A 24,324-nucleotide genomic window follows, 5' to 3' on the forward strand; every position below is an offset into this window, starting at 1 on the left:
TGAGGAGCCATTTGGTGAATAGCTTCCTATCTATCTTTGGTGTAGTTTATATTTCTCAAAAGTTACAGGACTATTTCATCTTTTGACCAGGTTGTCATAGAAGGCATCATACACTAGAAAGGTAAATAGTTATTTTTTACTTAAGCTTGATAGGCAGGGTACCATCAACATTATTTGGTGAAGCACAGAGCTGCATTCATTCAGTGCATGAAATGTGAAATCAAAATGAAAAAAAATCGTGAAAAAAATGAGTGAAAATGAAAAGGGGTCATTTTAACGTCCGCCGTTCTTATAGTGTTAATAATGTGGCACTGGAAATTTTGTAGTTCATAATACAAAGGTGCACTGAATTTGGTATTTCAAGAAAATATTTAGAAACTTCAATTTTATTTTTGTATTTCAAGTACAATTTTCTAGAATAATTTGTATTTTGTATCTAAAATACAATTGAAAGGTATTTTGTTTGCCCACCTCTGGCCATTCATATGGTGATTAATCTCAGGGAAGTGTATTTTCATAAGCATGGAGTATCCAAATAAGGATTTCCAGTGGCAAATGTAATTGACACCATTCATGCATTTCTGAATGAATACACACCATTATGCTTACGATGTACCAAAAAATTATTTTTAAGTCATCAGCTATTAATACAGCTCCAATCACGATTTTGTTCATCTGTTTACATTCTATTAAACTCTGCTCAAAAGTAACTTTGGTGAATTCTCATTGGGCTACTGAAAGACGAAGGAATATTACATATAATTTTCGTGATTGTATTTTATTTTCTCTCATTGGAATAAGTGTACCTTACCATTAATTGTATATTTTCTGGGATTTATTCTCGCCTGCTTTATAATACACATTCCAGAGACTTTGTAAGTCATGATCATATTGTTATTTTCGTTTTTAGACCAAAATTCCTGCTGAATAACCTCCAGAGCTATCACTGTTGACCATTCCGAAATGACAGGGTCTTCCGTAGTGTCAGTGCTGCATTCCATTCATCCACTCCAGTGTTGACTGTGACTTTCAGAAGGTGATGTGGGGTGCAGATGTATATCCCATGAAAAATATAGACAACGCTCAATTTCATGAGTAATAAGAGGAAGATTTTGCTTTCATCTTATCATTCCCATCAACTGAATTCTTTGAATTAACCCTTTTAGTGCAGTGGGCTGATGTAACGGCTTTTGCCGCTGAGGGGTGAAGAGTGCGACAGGCTGATATATCTCTTGCCGACGGGCTCTTACTTAGTGCGTTAATTAATTTGCTATAACTTAATGGATATGAAATAAAATAACTATGTATTGTTTATATTTCCTAGTAGCTACATTTTATGAAAATACCCTCCCCATTTCTCGCCAATTCCCCAGGAAGAAGGAGAGGGTTGGGTTAATTGCGACTTCAGGAGACCAACAAAATTCTACATCCTGAAGAATATGCAAACATTGGCCCTGGAGCGTGTCGAGGGAGCTATAATCGTAAGGATAGGTATTTTCGATGTAAAAGATTATGCTTATTTTCTTTCTCTTCCATTTATTTATTTCATGAGAGTCAAAGCGGACCAGGGGGGCATCTTTCTAGCAAAATTGTTTTTATTTCTCTCTGATAAACTGCATCTGATGGAGTTCTCGGTACCTCTTCTTATTTCAAATTTTTCGGTATTCTTTTCAGCTCCTTACTCGTACCGTAACCAAAACAAAAAAACAGCACAACGAAATACGCAAAATGTAAACACTGGCAAAAGTTCACGATGAAGTGACTAGAATAAGTAGAATAAATCAAGCACAACATATAAGCGTACAAACGAATGAAAATATATAAGCGTTTGCTATATCCCTAAAGAACAACTGCTTCAAATATGAAACATATCCCCTGCGCAACAACTATTAGATACCTTTGAACGAAATGATTAAACCAGTATGGAAGAAATAAATATGCAATTTTGTTGAAGCTCATACACTCACAAATCACTTCGTCTATATGCAATCAATTCAATTAGAGGCGCATTGAATGCACAAATTGTGTTCACTTACACTAGAGGCACAAGTTCACTGCACGTTGTAGCTTCCTCGCAGCTACAAAAAACTTTCAATTCCTGTCCACAATTACACTGCATACGTTGCCTGCCTTACTTGAAGAATGGATTCTCATATTCCATTTTGGCACAAATGCATGAAAACTCTATAAAACCGGAGTTCGATCATCTACAACGGTCCACCATATTTATGTAGTAGCTCCCTGACAAGGCCGGAGGGCGACTAAGAACCGGCTACTAAAATAGCAGCATACTAAGCTTAGTAGCCCTTACTAACGATCTATGAATACCATTTTGCTAGTTTGCTACTACTTAGAACGCTACTTAGGCGTTAGTAGCTTACTGAGGAAACTATGAATACGTCCGCAAGACATTATTTGAGGACGTCTAAATTGGCTATCAAGGCACTTGATTTGGTAGAATTCTTACTACAAGAAGGAATAAATGCCGATACTGACGACACTAGTTTTTACCAGCAAGAAATGTAACTCAAGAATAAAATATTTTCACCCTGATTTACTGATGAGAGTGGATCATTCAACTGTGTCATGAATTTTTGAATTGTTTGCAGAAATACTTTCATTTCTGCATTCTGTGCCAGCTTTCAGCACCAACTTTTGACAAGACAGAATCAATCAGTGGAGCAGATGGATATTGTCATAGCTTGACAAAAGAAGCCATTGGGATACAAATGGAGGAGGAGAAATTCAATAGAGATGCTGGTTATGCTCTCAGCTGTGAAGGTCTATTCTCTGGAAAATTAGGGTAGCAAGGACAGGGTGTCGAGCCAATCAAAGCAGAAAAATCAATGCATAATTCCAGGTTTGCCTGTCCTAGCAGATGGGATGCACAGAGGAAACTCACATCCACGCACACATTGAGACGTCGGAGTATTTTCTTTCAGGCTCTGTGGCAAGGTTTTTTCTCAGGGTGTCTACGCCAATCAAAGCAGAAAATTTCATGCATAATTACCTGCCTTACAGAGAGTCCTGTAGACCTTATTTCTGTAAATCTCAAATCATGCCTCTTCCTGCTCTGTACATATATGAAACTATATTGTTTGTGAAAAGGAATATGAGTATGTATGAGTTAAATTGTGACATTCACCAATATAAAACGAGATCTAAGATGGATAAATATGTTGAGCAAAGATCTTCTAGATTAAATTCAGATGGACCCTATCTCAAAGGGGCCAAGCTGCATAACTCACTCCCTCACAATATTAAGGGTGTAAGCTCTCTGAATAAATTCAAAACTGAACTGAAAAATTTTGTGCTCAAAAAACCGCTTTAAACATCAGAAGAATTGTTTTTTACTTTGAAAGGAAAATCCTCTATAAGGCAAAGTCTGTATAATACAACTGTGCCATTCTATGTATATATAATGTGTTGTGAATGTATTGTGTGAAATGGGCAGAGGCCCCTTATTGATTTTCTGTAAATTTAATTTGATTCAATTTGATGAAACTTGCAACTATTCTTGCCTAAAGTGAATAAAAATTATTATTGTTATTATTATTATTAATGTCTGGTTTTCCAGGGAAATTAAAAAAAAAAACCTCAAGGTTAATCTTACGTGATTACTGCGACGGATAAGAAACTTTTTTTTAAATTTCAAATTTAAAACACTCAAAATTAATTCAAAACTTTTAAATGATATTATATTTATGTATTTACGAGGACAAGGAAGAGGTTATTTAGCACACATTGTATTTAAAATTTAAATTTATTCAATGCAAGCCAAGACATTGCTTTGACCTTATCAGTAGATGTTGATGTCACCTGGCATTCTATTCTTCGTGTTCTTGAATCCTACTTGAGTCAAGAGAGCTAGACATTTCAACTCTGTTGTCTTGTCTAAAATTCCACATTTCAATGCAGCTGTAAATATTCTACTGAGCTAGTGCACTTGAAATTACAGCAAACACATTTTTGGCCAGAAAATGGGTATTGAACTGGCAAAATTTTATGTGAAATGAATTTGAAATAAAAGATTTAGAATGAACGTAGGTTTTCGCAGTGAGGGGCATCGTTGCCAATGGCTTCCGGGTGCAGCTGTGTGTTGCGCATTGTCTCGCAAGCTTTCGCATCCGTGACAGGGCGCATCATCAGGCGATGAATGAAATTACGGAATTGGTTGTAATTTATATACTCGTCCAACCTCCCCCATCCACTAGAGTCGTGAGGGAGGAGGGCGGCGCTGACGTCAGCAGAACTTTCAGCCCTGTCCTTGAGCGGCGAGCGTCCTCTTCTTCGTTTCTAGTGAATAACCTTGTTGGTTACATATTCGCCGTTTCTTCTTTCGAAAAATTGTTTTCCAGGTCTGGCTGAGTTTGACGCTGTCTACTCTGTTGAAATTCTGGGGGCATTTCACAATCTCAATAGCCTCCCGAATTAGTCGTCGATGATAAAATTTCTCTTTGGCTAACACCTGCATCTCGTCGATTAAAATTCGATGCCCATCTTCCGAGTAATCATGCTCCGTGGCGCTCCGTGACTTCCCGCATTAAGGAACATAAACGGGCGATATTACATCGTGACACCGAGAAGTGGGCTTTACAACCATTTCCGTAATTTCATTCATCGCCTTATGATGCACCCTGTAACGGACACGAAAGCTTGCGAGACAATGCACAGCACACAGCTGCACCCGGAAGCCATTAGCAAAAGATTTAGAAATTCCAGATTGGAGCAAAAGTTCGTGAATAATTCATGCGTGATTCTGGGGATTAAACATTCATAATTAATTCCCCATTCACCTAGTTTTCCTGTTCACTGGACACCCTGAAGGAGGGAGAGGGACACCAGCCAATCAGGATCCACCCGACTCAGAATTGGCAGTGTGGAATCATATACATAAAGGTAAGAAAATCCAACCTGACATTAAGGCCTTCACGACAATGGCGAAGTTATCCACAAAATCGTCGACAAGACCTGACGCAGTTTGAAACCCAAGAAGAATTCATCTCATTATTTTGCTAGATAAGAAGTAGATCCTATAACACCTGAATGATCTCCATGAAACATTCAAAAATCTTCTCTTAACATCTCAGCTCAAATTATGACAAATGAGGAAAGTGGTGGAGAAAGGTATGGTATTTGGAGGAGGTGACCAACAGCTACAGTCATTTAAACCATGATGGAAAGGTGAGGAAGGAAGAACAGAGAGAAACACAGCACCAACATTACCTGCTCTTAACGAAAGGCACCAAGGGGACTATGAATTAACGTCTCATCCGACGGATGTAATGTTGCGCTTGAAATATCCCCCACACAACATTCAATAGGGTAGTCTCTGAAAATTCTCTGCCACTGCTGGGAATGAACCCAAGCCCACAGGGTGTGCAGCCAGCACTCAAGCTACCACACCAACCGGATCCCCATGGAGAAAGGATCAGGCCATTTGGACTTACTTCTTCTTCCAAGCCACTATCACAATTAACTCTGATATGAATCAACATACTGAATCAGAACACACTTGAACCATTGTCAACACTTTATTATTAGTTCATAAAACAAGTTCACTTTGATCAGTGGAATAATGATGCCATATTTGGTCAACTGCAACAGTTCCATGGAAAAATCGTTGAATTCAAATTTTTCATGGAGGAAATTATAATTACAAGGTAGTTTCCAGCAAGAGCCTAAAGCTTCCCACATTATTAAGAAGGCTGAAGGCACGGAACGCATGTACTGACTCAACATATTCTGCAGGCACAGCAATGGAACAGGAGAAAGCCCGCACAGACCGACTTACACTTCAACTGGACTCTGACGGCTGGTTATCCTCAGACTTTGGAGGGTCGTGACTGGAAGGGGCAAGCCGAGGGGGGAGGGGACCGAGCTTCTGAAAATAGCCCTGCGCATTCATCACAGCCTCAAAGCCAATGTTGTACACTGGATGGAGCGGAGCCTGGAAAGGGAAATAAAAAAGCATTTGAAAAGAATTCTTCATCAGCTACAGGAATATACTAGCTGTTTCAGATTCTTTTTTTTATTGAGTTATGGTCATTGAAACAAAAAGTTTAATTCTTTGCCAACATGTTGATAAATTTATTCATCACCTTCAGGGCTTAGAATTTTTTATGAATATTTGATTTAAAATCAATCCTTTCTTGATTAATGAAGAACATATAAGAATTGAACTTTCATTTGCAATGAGTGTACCTCAAAAATGAAGAAGCTGAGACAACAATACCATCTTAGCGGTCAAGAATTAAATTCATTATTTTTTAATCTATGAATAAACTTTTCTGAAAAGAAATATGAAGCAGTGGCATAGACATCCTATGGAAAAAACAAACAGATTAAAATAATGTTCACAACTAAAAATTTATATAAAAATTATTTATTAGAGCAAGTGAGCCTTTGTGCACTCTTCCAATAAAATCCTTGAGGTGCAAGTTAGCCCAGAGAAAGGAACTAGCTCCCCTACCCTGTGATGTACACCAGTGGCAGATCCAGGATGATGGGGACAATGGGGGGCTAAGTGAGGGTTAAAATTCCAGCAGTCATGGGGGGGTTAGTAAAAAATTACCATTCTATCTAGTGTAAATTGGATACTCAAAGGGGGCTATAGCTCCCCCCCCCCCCCCCCCCCCCCATAGATCCGCCACTGATGTACACATGCCTGTGGCTTAGTCTGGGGTGAGCTCTACCCTCACCTAACCAAAGCAACCTTTGGATTGAATCACTGAGTGAGAGAGTTATTAATAAATTCAAAGCAACAACAATAATAATAATTAATCATATTGTCACAATGCTTACACAGAAGTAGGTTTAAGATTCGTCATAATACACATCATCACTGGTTAACTATTCTAAGATTGGTGTGACGCAGCTCTCCACTCAATTATCTCAAGTAATACACATAGTATACATAAAATCAGGAAATTAAAAAGGAAAACGGTGACATAAATGCATACATTAGGATGGTGATTAAAGAGAAGATTACATTATGTACTTCCAGTTTTATGAATGCTCTCAAAATATTCATTCAGTAAATACGTAGTAGCACAGTTTTAATATTTTTTTAGATTCCTTGCCAATATAGATGAAATTTTTGATGATCGAAAGTACTTAGGTTACAGATTATTAGAGGTCCGTGAAAGTGGTTTTATTTTTTGCTAAAATTCGTTTTAAAACCATGTGATTTCGGTGTTATAGAAAATCTTGGCGGTGTTATTATAATGTTACATTTTTCCCGGTGTATAGGCGTTTTATTATTTTATGGTACTTGTTTCATTAATACCTATACTTTTATTAAGCATTTTACTTAACATTTAACACAATTTCGGTAGCACAAAATTTCTGATAAAACAACATGAAAGAAGTGGTTCAATTTATATTGGTTCAAGGTATATGAATGGTTCAAGTATGTAGTCTTAGCTAATACAATCAGCAAACGGCAAAATCCCCACTACCTTATATGTGTATACTTCGAGAGCCATTCCAGGATTTTTGCATTGTCAAGTTTCTCTACACTAAATAAAGCCTTTAAAAATGCTTCAGTAGTAGCAACAACAAGCTACTCCTTTCCTTTCTTTGAGTGAGTGACTGTGTGTTCAAATGATAGCTGTCGTTTTGTGGGTCCCCTTTCTTTCGCACGTTTATGAGTATCGCTACTGATGTGCTTTAACAAAGTGTCACATCTTTTGAATTAAAATCTTTTATCACAAACTTTGCACAGTCATACTCTGTCTTTCACATAACATCCTTCTCAACTAAATTCACTTACCCTGGTATGAGCTGTATCACTAGCTTTTGGCATTTTAAAATTCCTATCCTTCGTTCAATATTGAAAGCTGGAACTACGATAAAAAAAACAGTCTAACCCCAAAACACAACCTATCACGGTGATGTTTTCAAACTGAGTGCTGGGTAGCTGCAGTACTGTATAACTTACAAATTGTCTGAAATGTTTCATGTCTTAGGTTCCCTTTCGATACCCCTCACCCAGGTGTTGAGGGAAGATGGGACAGCAGCTAGATACAACAAAGTCGCTTAGTTTTGATTACAGCTGTTGCCTATCAGTCAGGAAAGGCAGAGAAAGAAGCGCACATAACAAAACATAATCGGATTCAAAGAAACTTGAAAAATTATTTCCTATTTATCGATCCTGAAGCATCTAGAATGTGACGCTTTCTCACCTGAAGAATTAGGTACTAGATTTGGCCAATGTCGAAATGATTTTTTTGCATTGTAGCTCAGTGGAGAGCTAAATATTCGACGATCCGTCTGCAAATAAGGAGAATCCCCTCTCCTCCTATCCTTTCTGCTCCTTCCTTCCCTTCTCCCAACTGCTAGCGCTTCGTGCTTTCAAATAACCTTACGTGTCTATGGATGTCTTAAAACGAATCGAACCGCTCAGTTAACGCATGGTGCCGTTGACGGCGCGGCGGTGCGCCGTCTACGGCGTGAAATACAGGCAGTGCTACATTGAGGCCGCTTTCTGACGAAACGACTTTTCGCCGGCCGCCGCTCACGTCACGACGCCGTGAAATTCAGGCCGCTTTCAGACGAGACGACTCTGCCACGCTGTGGGCCGTGCCGTGAATGGCGGCCCGGTCCTAGCCAGCGGCCGTGTTTAAGTCAACGAAATTGTTACATTAGACCCATACTCAAGGTATTCCTGCAACAAGTTATCCAATAACGCAGTCTAATGCGCCGCTGTGAGTCGCCGGAATTACTGCTCGGCATTGACGCGTATCGGGCGTGTGAGCTTGTATTTCCGCTCCTCCGTGGCCGCGCTAAATTTCTTTCCGCGCATTTTTAATTCATAATATCTAATTCTTCAGGTAAGAAAGAGGCAGTGATAAATTAACGGCAAATTCTGGCGGATAAATCACCACAGTGCGCGATATTACGCGGATGCGCGAGACTAAACGAGCCTATTGACCTGGGAATCGTAATGAGATAGAGCAAATGAACGTCGGCAGCGTTAAACAATGAAGGCTTATGTTTTAATAGATTATGACTCATTACATATGATTTTTTCACTAATCCACCTAAAATCGCAAATAACGTGAAATTTCGTTTTAAATAACCGATTTCGCGTTATTTCGTGTTATTTCGCGATATCGCGTCTCGCAAAATTCACGGACCTCTACAGATTATAAGTGTCAATTGTTCATGTCCATTGCAATAGGGCTATTGCCAGAGGTTCTTGTTTCATGATTGTTCACATAGATTTTTTTCCTTGTGTCATGAATGGATGTCCTGGCTGATTCCACAAGGTAAAGGTTGCTATTTGAAAGTACTGATATTATATATATAAATACATAAATGCATGGGATTGTTTTTAATTTGAGCTCCATCAGTAGCCGTGTACACAGATTTTTCAGGGGTTTTTTAAGCATGCATTTTATTAATTCTTTTCTGGATCAGAAAGATTTTTTCTAGCAATGTCGCAGACGAACCCCAAAAGACTATTCTATCGCTGCTCTGGACTAGAAATTGGAACAATATACAGATTGCAGCACATTGATTAATACCGTTTTTCAAAGGAATATGACTTGATACATAAAAATTTAAGGTAAAGCAGAGTTTGGTGACATGACTTGACCACTTGCCAGACTGGTGAACCAAGTCACAGGAATTCAATATTAGCAACACATTTTAGTAACTGCCCAACCCAGTCCAACACTTCCATTGACATTTGCTCTTCACAGCATAAATAACACGATCACTTTCTGCATCTGTTTTGAGCAATAGTTTCGGTGACCATTCCAACAATGGCAGAAAAGTCACTGTTTCATACGACCATTTTCCCCAAAGGCTCCAATGATAGAATTCCCATTCCTTTCTCCACCACTTTGCACATCCATTGCTGTAACTAACGCGGGCACCATCTTTCAGCCAATCAGAACGCACGGCCACAAACAGAGCTTGTGACACCATGTTTGGCTTTTAATTGAATAAAAGTTGTAAACACGGAAATTATGGAAAGCGATGAAAAAAGGGACTGTGGAATGAAAGAGTGATTCACAAAATGATGGACTGAGCGATCATATTTTTGGTCCCTGAAGAGCTACGAGAAGAAGAACTTGAGGGAGGGAAAAAATGATGATGTGATTCAGGGTTAACACCAGAGAGGTAATAACACAAAAACTAACTCACCAATTCATTGTTTGGGTTTCCAACAATGCAGGTTTTTGACCCTTCTTGATTTGAAAAGTGCTGCGCCACGGACAGCCCACTCAAACCATAGCATGTATGATACACATCTCTCGGCCTGAAATAAAAAAGGTAGCATACGTGTTTTGTTCACATTCATAAGGCTCTTGTCTTGAGCCAAGTGTTTAGAACATGTAGTCAATGCCCGGTTAACATTATATCTAATTAAAGTAAAAGTACTCCGGAATAAATGTACACATTCATGTTCAAGCACTCCTAAAAGTAATGACAATCCATCGGTTATTTGTAAAATCCATCAGAAACTGGCTACTTGATGACAGTAACTGGTGATATCTGTGGTGTATGACATTATGTGCAACATGATACCACTGTACTCTTGTAGTGAGGGATAATAAATATGGTGGTCTTAAGAATACTGCAAAATTGAGCTGATTTCTTTTAACAAGAGTTTTCAGATATTAAAGCGGCAATGAGGTAAACTGAACTCAGTTGAAACCCATTGTGATATCCATCTTAATACCTAAGGTAACTGCTACCAAGAATCAGACGACTTATACAATTTATACAAGAAACCGAGTGCCCACCACGATCCCAAGTTCATCCAAGATGTTCTCCCACGACCACAGTTCAAATTACACAATAATCAATCTCCGATGAAAAAAATCTTGGTTGAAATGGTTGAGAAGTGGTGCTTATCTCTTGCTACTTTTAAAATGGTTTACTATACCAACATCAATTCCCTTCTTACATACCAAAGCTTTTTCTGGGGAAATTCATGGGTTGCCATTATGGCATTCTTTTGCCAAAAAAAGATCAATAAAAGCCATTTTCGAGACATCAACGAAAGTTCACAGTAGGCCAATACTGTATGCAGACTGTAGAATTACGCATAATTTGATTTTACCCTACAGGATTTCCATGTGAAAAATTTCAACGTCGAAAAATGACAGAAAACTTTTAGGAGAAGATGACGCTTCCTAGATTTTTGGGAGGGGAAGAATGACGGAACTCCTTTCACTTGCAAAAAATTCCAACCTTGACCCATGTACGGTCACAAGAGTGGTCACCACCTAGGGTAAGGGGGTGGCAAAAGTGAATCTTGGCTACCAAGGTGACAAACCATAGGTTTTCACTGGTGGCCAATTCAATGGTACACTCCACATACCCAAATTGCCAACTTGTTGACCTCCTGGGGTCATGCGAGGGCCAAATGTCACATAGGTTAGTGTTGATTCAGTGTCTTGGAGCATAGGTCTTGAAGAACTTACAATGCAAATTTTTGCCAACCTTTCAGTATATTTATACGCCTTCACCAGGGCTGTGAATGAATATGAGTAAATAATTCTGATATAATAAAAGGCATAAATATTTCAGACAATTTTAAAAAAATAATAAAATAAAATAAGAAAAAGAATTCAGCTGTAAATGAAATAAATGGAAAGGATTAGAATTTCAACATACCTTTTTGCAATGATTTGGATTTCCTTATAGATGATAACTCAATAAATACAGTTCATAGTAATCTGTAAATTTTGACGAATCAAATGATAAAAAAAAATTTTACTTGAATTGTTGATTTCTGAAGCTTTATTACCAGTATTTTTGTTTTTGGAAATATGTATTATTTATTTCTGCATTTTTTAATTAAGTCTTTTATTGTTGGGGGAAAACGAATTTTCATACCTATCCATTAAGCAAAATATCTCTCTTAATTTATAGTTTCTTTTGAACTTGGAAATATAGTGGTGTTCCCATGTGATGTTCTCCGTGTCCGTTCTCTGAAAGATATCTACATATTGCTCAAGTAATTTGAGCCGTGCAAACCGCCTTTGAGTGTCTACCGCATCTCAGCCTAATTTGTTTAACATCTGATTACCGTATTTCTCCAAATATAGTCCCCCAAAATTTCAAGGCTTCAGTTTCGGGAAAAATTATATAAATGCGTCTGAATATAGTCCCCTCTTTACTTTTACCATTGGCATTTTTGGAAAAAAAGGGGGGACTACCGTATAAGCACGTGTAAGAGGCGCACCTTTTTTCCCAGGAATTGCAGCCGAAAATGGGGGTGCGCCTCTTACACAAACTTCTTATCTCCCCCCCCCCTCCCCTTCACCGGTCGCAAGTCCAAGGGGAACTGAGTGGCCTTGGTTTTCAGCGTGAGTCAGTCATCTGAAACCCTAGGTCAAAAACAAGCGGCAGGCAGGGGAGTTTCTCCCTTAGTGACATATTTTTAAAATGCTCCTGTTTGTATTTCTTGTAAGCATCACGCCGTCACGTCGGTACCCCAGAGGTGAACATGGAAAAGATCGTGCAGGGTTTTTTGCTCCGGAGGGTGCGCTAAATTTACTGCCACGAGTGGGCATCCCGCGACATTTATACTGCATATAGTAATCGCTTATCAAACGTAGAGTAACGTGTAGTTTTGAAGGACACGCCTGGTTAATAGTCAACATCTGTCTTGCCGAGCAATTTCCATTACGCTGAGGACCTGATTTTAAAAAAATCATCATCAGACGCTAATATGAGGATATTTGCAACTGAAAATTATATTGGTGTCAAAACCTACTGCTTAAAAAATTCAAACAAGTGTGTTCATTTTTGGACAAAATGGTGGATAGAAGAAATCGGAAATGCTTATAAGTGAAGAGCGCTGGAAGAGTTGTCGAGCGAGCGCGCTCCCTCCCCTCCGTATCTCAAGCTACCAGGCTATGAGCGAAGGAGCAATGGAAGAACATGTCCGATCTTGCATGTGACGTCGTTGTCTTCAAAGCGAAGGGGCGAAGGAGCAGCAATGTGATATACGTAGTTTGCGTTGCCTGAAGTTTCCAGTCCGTCTCGTCTTGCTTAAATGTGCTTATGCTACATTTGTTTCTTCCGAAATTGTGCTGTTTGGACTATGCTGAATATTAGTAGCCTTGTTTTAACTATAAATCTTTGTGTCAATCAATTAGAGCTTAAAAAACTTAAATGCTGTCAGATATAGGTCGTGTTAGGTCTCATTCTTTTTAGAACCTCGTGCGTGTCATACAACTGCTGAAAGATATTGAGATATCTTCGAGCTCAGTAGGTGACTCACCTAGCATTTGGCCTCCAGAAACAAGGAGAATTGAACCTGAGACCGAAAAAGGTCAGTTGGTGAGATGGGGTAGGGATGAAACACGTTTCCATTGTTCCCCTGTAACTTGATATTTTCCTGTGGGGTCTCGGAAAGGGAAAAAAAATGGCAGAGGCATTGGCTGATGGAGGGCCGAGTGTGGTTCCGTTAAATCTACGACGCGGTTATTATCCTACGGCGCTGAGATTGCCCCGATTGTAGTCCGATCTCTTGGAAAGGTTCATGCTATGTGCCTGTCGTGTTTTGCCTTAAAATTTTCCATGGCTGCAATTCTATTGCAATACTCCTGCGAGGGCTTTTAAAAAAAAGTGTTCGTGAGTAGGACTAGCACTGTAGAGCATCGGCGTATTCGAAGAGAGGATCTGAACTTTCTACTCCCTCTTATGCCGCTATTACTGCCGCAGTTATCAAAAATTCCTCTTTCAATTCGCATTTAATGAGGAAATTTCGATAACTGTCGAAATTCCAGGCATACGTCTGCAACACTGAACGATAGGATAAAAAAATGCCACAATTTTTTTTTCTTTAAAGCTCCGATGCTCAAAATAGGGGTGCGCCTCTTACACACGCTTATACGGTATATTCAGACAAATACGGTAACTGTTTTTGTACCTCCAGAGAAGTACATACCTATTAATGACTAAATGCTAACCTGAAGTATAATCAGTCAATAAACTTACTTGTGAGGTTTATCTAGAAGCCCACCATTTGAACTTTGGCAGCAAACCAAAAGGTATTCCTGAAGTGCTTCCTGGTGAAATAGCCAGTGGTCCAATTTTGCAACACTCTCATCTGGAAAAGTAAAGTGAAAAAAACATTTTCAGTGAGTATTTACCACTAGATAAAACAAAATAACAACATGAAAAATCCCTTATCCACCAGTCACACATTCCCCTTTCGATTCCATTCCTGTGAGGGGTAATGTGCAAGCATATAAGATCAGAATGTAAAGGACCCTGGAATGGAATAGGATTGCTTGTAATTTTGATTCTGAACGGAATGGATTTGGAACGGCATTTTGTTTTTTCTCGGCAAATCATATTAATATATAATTCCCTGGAGTCTAGACGAGTAAGAGAAATTTCCGATAACATTTTGATTGAACAGTCTTCCATCACCCTCAGAGCAGTAATGAATAGTAGGTCTTCCTTCCTGCGCTGATACAGTGGAACTGCATTATAGCTAGTACTGGCTAATGCGAGACTTCCGCCATAACCAAAGACAGCAGATACACCGTCAATTGACCCCACCTAAGCGAAAATACTGTTGAAATTTCAACAGTTAATTGGGACCACTGTTAAAACTAACAGTAACTGTTAAAACTAACCATAACTGTAAACTCTAACAGTAACTAATAAATCCAAAAGTTATTGATGAATAGGGTGGTTTCCTATTATTTTTTTATTGCCTAAATCGAAAGATTATTACTCCTGGAGTACGTATTTCACGCTTTTAGATTTTTAAACGACGATATCTATTTTTCGCGATTAAATGAAAAGTGAAAAATTTCAAGAGCGCGAAAACGCGACGCGTAAGTAGGAATGATGGGAAAAAGTCCGTGCGACGCATTTCTGGTTCCCCCTCCTTGTGAGGTGACCTTGATCGAGGCTCTGAGCGCTGATAGGACGCAGGATGCTAGCGGGTAGCTGAGTACCTTGCTGGCTGGTAGCGCTTGGCTTAATAAAGGTTTATTAATACCTTATCAAATGAAGAAAACTTTCCGAACTTAGCCAGTTTTAATAGGTGATTATTAAGACATGTTTCCCTGAGCTCTGTGCCTCATGCATGCATTGGTAACCTCAGACGATGTATAACTCCTATCCTCTCGTGTAGAAACTAGGTCCCTGTGACGTCACGTGGAGTGGAATCGCATGGGCGCCAATCTGGCCTTTTTCAAATGAGGATAAAATTTGACCCTTGCCATTCGTCTAAACCGGTATTTCAAAATCCAAATAATTTGTGTATTATGAATACACTAATGGTGGGTAACGAATTGCAATCAATATCTTTCGTTTTCTTTGATGAAGGAAACTACCCTATTCAGAAGTTACTGTTGGATTAAGCAGTTCCTATTGGATTCAACACTTATTGTTGCATTTAACAGTGGTCCCAATTAACTCTTGAAATTTCAACAGTTTTTTCGCTAAGGGGCAAGATCAGCATGAAAAAAATTTGTTTTCACAAGGCCCTATTGGCATTAGCAATAGCCATAGCAATCGCAGGAAAACCATCACCTAGAGCCCCTAATCTCTGTAATTGCTGGCGATCTGTTACAACTGAAGTTATAACATGGAGTGCTCAGTTTTAAATTCATGTGGTAAACTGCCATTCAATAAATATGCAGTTCATTATGGTGAAAATATTGAGGCATTAACATTTGCCAATATTCGATCTTCTATTGTTCCTCGGGCAGCAGAAAGCAGTGGACAGTATACCCGAATGCCCGTGAGTAGTGTGAATACAGAGCATTTGAAGGCAGACACCATGGCCAAAAAATGCAAAACGCAACAAGCAAGAAAATGAAAATAATAGAGCAATACGAGAGTGGCATAATTAATTTCTCTTCCTCTTCGCCATTTCAAAACAAAAGGGTCTAGCAGGTTAAGATGGTGAAAAGTGCACCCAAATGTTTTGAAAAATAAAAAATATACACTTAAAGTACATCCAATATTATGTGTTTCCCCTAAGTTTCAGGCCTTAACAATGGATAATAACCCCAAAAAAATGGAAACATGATTTTTAGTTTTTTAACCATACCTCCAGTTTTTATTTTTGTAACATCGTTTTCTTTATTTCAAAATGTAAATACAATTACGCTCTACCATCCTGATTTTTTTCAACATTTTTTTACCGAAAAATAAACTTTTACATAAGTTTGAAATTTTCAAAATCAAATTAAAAAATTTAGGAAACAATAGACGTGCCGAAAAAATATATGTTGTTACCCCTGCTCTAAAGTATATTTCTAATTTTTTCAGAATTTTAAAATTGGTGAAACACGGTAAAAACATGAATAACTGCTTTGCGCCATTTGCATCTATGTATTCCAGGAGGATATTTGGTTTGATTGTTGAGAGCAACTATTGTTGATCAGTTTCTAACTCTTTCTCATAAAATTGAACATCGTTGCATTTAGAACACAAACCATTGAAGCCAATAGTAATTCCTATGACATATCTTGGTGAATGATCAAATCAAACTTAACAGGCGTATGCCTAAATCATATATCTTGGTGAATAAAGTGCATTTGAAGGTAGACACCATGGCCAAAAAATGCAAAACACAACAAGCAAGAAGATGAAAATAATAGAGCCATATGATTATATATGATTTTAACTAAGGCTCTGGGCCTAAAAGGGTCGAATAAAAAGAAAAAAAAAACAAAACTCACCGTTTTGAGTAAGGATTCGATGGATGAGAGGGAATGCACCACCTTGCCAGAAAGAATAGCAGCCATCAACTAATTTATTGGTTCGTCCTTGGAATCCTCCTTCAAATCGCATTTGACGATTCACATTCCACCTCTTCCGTGAGTGCAGCAGAGTGCAATTTTATAGCAACGACAAAGAGGAAGAATTTAAGAAACAGGAGATAAAACATTTTCCAGGACTAAATCGAATGTAAAGACGAAACGAAAACACAAGATACAAAATGACAGATTTTGTTGGATTAAGGCTTACCAAGAGTGCCTTGATGTCACACAAACTCTCCCTTCCGAGTAATGAGAGGGCAGCGAGACCACAGAATGCATAACCTCCATGCGCTTCCATACCAGGAACACCCGAAAAGCCTCCTTCATATGTTTGACAGCTAGAAGATGAAAGATAAACAACTCAAGAGAAGCACAATGAAGGGCATTGTTACCAAGTAAATACAATATTACTCGTTCTTACCAAGTAAATACAATATTACTCGTTCTGCTTTGATTCAACAGATATTTCAACCATACTGTCCCAGCAAAAAGTCAAGATACATGATTTTGAAGTACTGCATCTTGGTAACTACTTGCTCGATTGGAATGAAATAACCATGACGAAAGAACACAAATGGTATTTTCCACACTTTTTAATTCCAAAACTCAACAACCGACCCTGGTCTCAACGAATTGTGACATTTTCAAGGTGATACAACCAGCACTCTAACAGTACTTATACCCAGGCTAAGGTAGGAGGTGGGGGAATATGGAATTGGTGTGAGGAGAGTGTGAGGGGAAACAGTTTCGGTGAACAGATGAATGAAGGCCAATGACAAAAAACATACAAGAAGTGGAGTGTGAATGAATGTCCGGGTTTTGATGTCATGTCGATGCTTAACTTAAACAAAGGTGAGTCTGTACAAAATAAAACATCATCACTAAGTCCATCCAGTCTCTTGGCAATTTTGAATTTTTCCATAAAATCTAATTTAAGCCCTTTGTCATGTCAATGTAAAATATCTATGTCAAAATTGCTTGAGTAACGAAACCGATGAAATTTTATTTCCTTTTATCGTTAAATTTCACTGTTATAAATACTGTTAAGTATCTCAGGTTGACGATCAGCTAATTTTATTGATTTTCATGTTAAACCATGCTATAATGGTTAAAGAAGATTAAAATCATTATCACTCAAAGATGACACATACTTTAAACAAAAATTGTTTAAAGGTCATTTTAAGTGATTTCAGAATCAAAAAAATAATTTTTTTCCTTAATCTGATCCAACAAGATCCCTTTGGTCAGTAATGGGGGCAACTGTAACCTACCCTATGCTACTGAGACCCAAACAAAGGTGAAAAAGAATTCATTAATATAACTGAAAAGTATTTTTGATACACACTTATTAAATATTTTAAATAGTCAAATATGTAGTTAGTTACCACTAATTCCTCTCATCAGTAGCTTTGTCATTCCCCCAGACTTACCCAATTATCCATTCTGCTGAAAGATCAAAGAGGTCATCTGAGAATATGTTGGTCAGCCGTGCAACATCCAAAGCACAATACAAGCCACGAATGTCGACCTCTCCCCCAACATGCATGTGGAAAGCACCATCTGGAGATCGAACTGACCACAAGAAATCCCGTAACTTCTCTCTGTGTAAAAAAAACAACAAGTTGGACATATATAACCTTATTGACACACTCCTCAGTTAAAGAAACTTGAGTAATCAGCTCAGCAAAGCAATTCAAAGATGAATAAAAGACAATACAGAGGAAGGTCAAGGGGCACAAATTCCTTCTGAAATTCACATTAATTGCCAAAATATTTCACATTCATGTTAACTTTTCTCGGTGCACCACCAAAGGAGGCTTCCTAGACAATACAAATAACGAAAACTTCTTCCAACACAAGGGGCTAGAAAAAAAAGGTCCCTGCATTCCCCCTGCTACTGTTGTCAGTGGGAGGGTCTTCAGCTCCTCGGGCTAATTATGTGATACTAAACGTAACAGTTTGATTCCTGAGTGTGTAAATATATCAGTGTTTTTAAAATATAACTTTAAAGCTAATAAAAATACATAATTTGTTTTGAGTAAAAATATAAAAATGTGCAAGACAATCAAAATAGCATTCCTTTTACCGTTTGTACCCAGAAGAAACTTGAATAATTAATGGGGTAGTTTCCTTCATCAAAGAAAACAAAAGGCATTGATTGCGATTCGTTACCCACCATTAGTGTATTCATAATATACAAATTATTTGGTTTTATAAATTCCAGTTTAGGCCAATGGCAATGGTCAATTTTAACCGCATTTGAAAAAGGTCAGTTTGGCACCTATGCGATGCCACTCCACAGCGAGTCCAGGGAAACATGTCTTAATAATCACCTATTAAAACTGGCTATGGTCGGAAAGTTTCCTTCGTTTGATAAGGTATTAATAATCCATAATTAAGCCAAGCACTCTCTGCTAGCAGGGTACTCTGCTACCTTCTAGCAGGCTGCATCAGCAGCCTGCGCCTAGCGGCACATATGTCCTCGCCCCAAGGTCACCTCACTTTGCAGCAGCAGGAACCAGAATGACATCACACAGGCTTTTCCTGGCATTCATACTTAGCCGTCGCGTTTTCCCGTGCTTGAAAATTTTCCCTTTTGATTTTATCGCAAAAATTAGATATTGTAATTTAAAAATCTGAAAGTGTGAAATGCGTACTCCAGGAGTAATAATCTTTCGATTGAGGCAATAAAAAAAATAAAAGGAAACCACCCCATTACTTCATTATAGAGATGGGTCGGTTCCAGTATCCCGTTCTCGGTACTGCCGGTTCTTGGCCTGTGGAACTAGTATCGAGAACCGATCGCATTAAGTCGGTACTTTGGAACCAGCTTGGAACAGTGGCAATGATTTGAATTTGGCACCCAAAGCTGAAATGGTCAGCAGCATATTCGAGGCCAAAAAGTGAAAAAAAAAGGTTAAAAAATGCATTTATTACTTTCCGATAGCATGGCGTCCACGTTCTTTTTCTTTTGAGAGTTGCTTGCTAACACGCGCATTTAAGGTTTCGTCAGTTTGTTACTCTTGCCTACATCGTAACATTGCACAGCCGGCTTTCAAACAAGCTGACTATTCGCCTGCCGCCATCCACTGCGCCGTTCTTTCAACTTACCATAGGTCTCTATGTCAAACGAGTTGAATCGTGCCGCTGACAGCACTGCACCCATATCAATCCTGTCCGGTGATGTGCCTTCTTCAGCGTGAAACACCAACAATGCTACATTGAGGCCGCTTTCAGACGAACGACAATTTGCCGGCTGCTGTTTATGTGAAATTCAGGCGGCTTTCTGCTGCAATACCGTGTGCCGTGCCGTGAACGGCAACAGGTTGAAAATAGTTTCGTCTGAAAGTTGTCACGATGGAATCATGTTCATATACAGAAATTCTTCAACATACAAGCAAGTTGCGTTCTGAGAGCTTGTTCATAAGTTGATAAACCTATGCAAGGCATCGAAAAGTATTGTTATCCGGCAGAATGCAACGCTGCATTACAATTTTGCGTTAGGCCTGGTGTTGATGTACCTGCATGTTGAGCAATTTATTGTTGAGGTTACAATAACTGTGACAGTGAAGCATGCGAATGAGTTGTCAATTAAAGTAAGAACTTTAGCTACATCCCAGAATACAGAATATATTTTGAACTGACGCACAAGTTACAACAAATTAACAGATGATGTCGTCAGAAGTTGGGGGCGTTTCACTATTGATTGTGATGGTATGTAAATGCAGTATGTAAACTGTGCTCCAAGCAAATCTTGCGGAGCCCTTCAAATCAACATTGACCACTACTGTTTTCAGTGAACTCCTGTTCAGTATTGCAGGAAATTCTTCTGCCAAAAAAAGAACAGATTAAACCCAGATAGGGTAAAAATGTTGGATTTTGTAAAATCAAAACCTGGAGTAAGAACCAGTGGCTGACTGATGTAATGAGACGTATTGGTGGATCATACATTCTTTAGCAATGCGTTATTTAAACTTTTTTACTTAGGAAATAAAATTATGGAGTTTTTTTGCAGAGCTTTCTTGTTAATTTACATCTGTAGTGAAAGTATTGTCATTCACATCTTGTGGTTGTTCATCAGGCCATGGCCGGCCTAAGTAAACATATCAAACTGATCCAGCTCAGATGCACATAGAGGTTCTCCTTTGTCATCTGATGAACTAGTCATTATTTTTTGCGCAAATCATCCATGGCACTTAGTTTTGCTCTAAAATGAGGCAAAAATGTTCAAAGGTGGCTTTGAACATTGGGGACTACTAATCCAATCATTTTGACTGAAATAGTCAGCAAAAATAACATCCCAACAATTACCACCATGACTTTGTTAGGTGTTCTCATCCTATGATCCAATAATGAATGGATAATGAATCTTCTATTAACAAGGGGAGACCACGAAAGTTGCTCCGCCTTTTTCAATGCCGTATTTTTTATGGCCTTCGGAATGGTGAACACATCCCTGAACTAGTAGTGGTTCCGTTGAATGGGCCTTAGTTTGGCTGTAATTAATTAATTTTCATGCGGTACTTTTCACAAGCCGAGTATAGTGTCATGATATCGCCCATTCATCAGGAGGGTCAGGTGGGGTAGTGGTTAGCGTTTATGTGCTCTAGCAATAGTGGTTTCCATTTTTAATGTGGAAGTTGATCAGTATAAGCAATGAAAAAATTAACATCTTGGCGCACACCAACCCTTGCTAGTGCAGTCGTCGTATCTCCGTGTTTGAAATGACACTGCTTAAATACCTAACGCCATTATGGTGATAAAAAAATAGTCTCATGTCTATGCTTGTCGCAATTAAAATTAATGAAAAAGTAGATACCGTATGATCACAATGGAGACAAGAAAATTTATAACCAGAATGGAGCCTTGAACCCTGGTCCCCCGGGTGGTAGCCGTAAACGCTAACCACTACCCCACCTGACCCTCCTAATGAAAAGGCGATATCATGACACTATATTCGGCTTGTGAAAAGTACCGCATGAAAATTAATTAATTACAGCCAAACTAAGGCCCATTCAACGGAACCACTACTAGTTCAGGGATGTGTTCACCATTCCGAAGGCTATAAAAAATACGGCATTGAAAAAGGCGGAGCAACTTTCGTGGTCTCCCCTTGTAAGATAGAAATTTCAGACTGAGTAAATTCCCTTGCAATGGTAATCTCTGCCAGGGTTCTCTATACCTTCTAATCTCTGGTGGCTGATATCAGATAAAATATGTATGCCATTAACAGTCTATGACAATAAAACATCCCCTATGAAAAAATTGTATTAACCTGTATAAAATTTGTATACTTTCTTATACATTGTCATGACAATTGTATAAGAATCTATACAAATTTTATACAGGTTTATACAATTTTTTCATAGGGTATGCTATTGTCTCCAAATCCATAGTCAGAAACAAAAACCCTTCCATATAATGAATTGGGATCTGTGGAATCAGTGAATGACCCTCGTATGACTAAAAAGGTGAGGTGGCTTGATTTTATTTGCATTTAGTGTCCAGCCATTTCTATCCTTGCTACAACAGGGGAACAAATTATTTTTTTCACAAACTGCAGGGTGTTGTGTTATCTATTCTTGACACCATGGCATCTTGACTTGACCCTTCTGTTAATGCCGGTCTACGCAAAGACACACAAGAATAGAAATTGTTATTGAGACTAGAACCAGGATTTTTCTCGACGGATACAAGTTACCTATGTTGCTACATTTTTATATATTTAGGGATTGTTTTGCTCACCCTTGCATTCATGATACCATACTTAATACTCTGATTTTTAGGTAGGTTTTGTAGGTTTCAATTTAATATGTGTATGGCTAATTCAAATAAAAAGCTTCTACTCCGTTCAATACATTTATATAAAACCTTAAATTCTCTCACATAGTACCCTATTGTTATTAACGTTAACGACAGATAACAATAGCTTTTCAAACAATATACTTGCCGATTCCTTCATCCCCAGCATCATCCTACTAATTGTAAGACTCACCAGTGAGATTAAGTTTACACAAACAGAAAAATGGGTTAACAGCCATGATAACCCAGGATGTATGAATAATTAGACATGATAATCGAATGATTTGAAAACCATAGAATGTATAAATTTGAGGAAGACAGAGTTGATGGCGAGCACATCACACTTGCCTGTCAATCACTTTATAAGCCTCTTCTGTTCCAATGATACATAGGGCATTAACTGCAGCGTAAGTCGGCGCTAGGTGAGGGTATTGCCCAGGACCGCCACCAAATCCTCCATCAGGACTTTGGCATCTGTCAAAAAGTAAAATCTCATGTTTCACTGCCTTAAATTTGAGGTAACATAAATGTAATAAAATCCTAAGTACCTCCCCAAAAAATGAGCAATTTTAGATAACTCGCTGGGTTGTAGCTGCACGTCCAAGAGTTCAAGACTGTGAAGGATCCAATAACAAAGCCATGGTCGACTGGAATCAAGGCACTGAAATTAAATCCAACATTTAATATGACAATTTTACATTGAATTACAAGTTCCCACGCTAAAACCAGTGTGTTTCGCGTAAAATTATTTGCGGTGTTTATGCATGCAAATGGTTTAAAATTCTTACTTCATAAGCTACAGACAGATGAGTTAGGCATTTCTTCAAGAAAGATATGTGCCTTTCTCTCAATAAAGCAGGCGCTTCCGGATCGATTTGGACTAATTTAAAAAAGGTCTCGAACAGTTCATTTACAGATTCCTCAACTGTCACCTATAAATTGGAAGAAAAACAATAATGCATGAGGCATCATCCCACTGTTTAGCAATGAAGGCATTGAACCACGTCTCGCCGGATACAGCGAAAACAGTCACAGGAGACGAAATAGCCAAGTATCAGCAACTAACTTAAATTATGCCAAAAAGTAGCATCTCGGGTATCTACCTGGTCAATCGAAGTTGGCGTAAAGCAACCTTGTTCTTTAAACCTTTCTCTTTCTAAATCTTCGTAAGACCTCACGTTAGCCGCCATTCCTATTCTCGAGCTCATCAATAGTCGACGAACGCCCTAGCGAAAATTCATACTGGATCGCTTGTCCATATTTTAACAATTCCCTTGGTTGGAGTGATTAAGCTATCAATCTTTCAGCATTATAGTTTCACTATTAAATTTAGAGCTGACAAAGCCTGCAATGCCCTCGCAGCAGTTGCCGAGAGAGATGAATTAATGATAATAATTCAATTAGCGTAGAGGTTAATGATTACTTTATTGAACCAGCTCTACTTTTTTCCCCACAGGAGCAAACTTTGTTCTGAGTAGTACGCAATTTCCTAAAGTGTATGAGGCAAAAATTCTTCCGATGGCTTCATCCGACTCATCCATCTGATACCACGGACCCCACAGCCAATTGCGGCATCGCCACGTAATTCAAATCATTGAAATGTTTCATTTCTACGTTCCTCTTCCCTATCGTGATTTGCAACGTCTGCAATGGCTTCACCAGCGATTATAATTAACAGTTTATTTTAGAAAAATCCCGAAGAATTCATCGAAAGAAAAATAACGGACAGAAGTCAATAAATGATTATTCTCGAAGTCCGGGT

At 38.5% G+C, this 24,324-nt stretch overlaps 1 protein-coding gene across 1 annotated transcript; it reads right to left on the bottom strand.

The window, feature by feature from the left end:
* Positions 1-5,518: 5,518 nt before the first annotated feature.
* On the bottom strand, positions 5,519-24,320 carry LOC124168448 (protein farnesyltransferase subunit beta). The gene is made up of 10 exons (XM_046546692.1): positions 23,666-24,320; positions 23,351-23,494; positions 23,111-23,223; positions 22,911-23,036; positions 18,191-18,361; positions 16,969-17,098; positions 16,680-16,812; positions 13,969-14,080; positions 10,156-10,270; positions 5,519-5,950 (listed from the first exon to the last, which is right to left on the bottom strand). The coding sequence occupies exons 1-10, from the start codon at positions 23,768-23,770 to the stop codon at positions 5,798-5,800; spliced, it is 1,302 nt and encodes a 433-aa protein (XP_046402648.1). The 5' UTR covers positions 23,771-24,320; the 3' UTR covers positions 5,519-5,797.
* Positions 24,321-24,324: the final 4 nt, after the last annotated feature.

Source organism: Ischnura elegans, chromosome 11, assembly GCF_921293095.1.
Source record: "Ischnura elegans chromosome 11, ioIscEleg1.1, whole genome shotgun sequence".
NCBI lineage: Eukaryota > Metazoa > Arthropoda > Insecta > Odonata > Coenagrionidae > Ischnura > Ischnura elegans.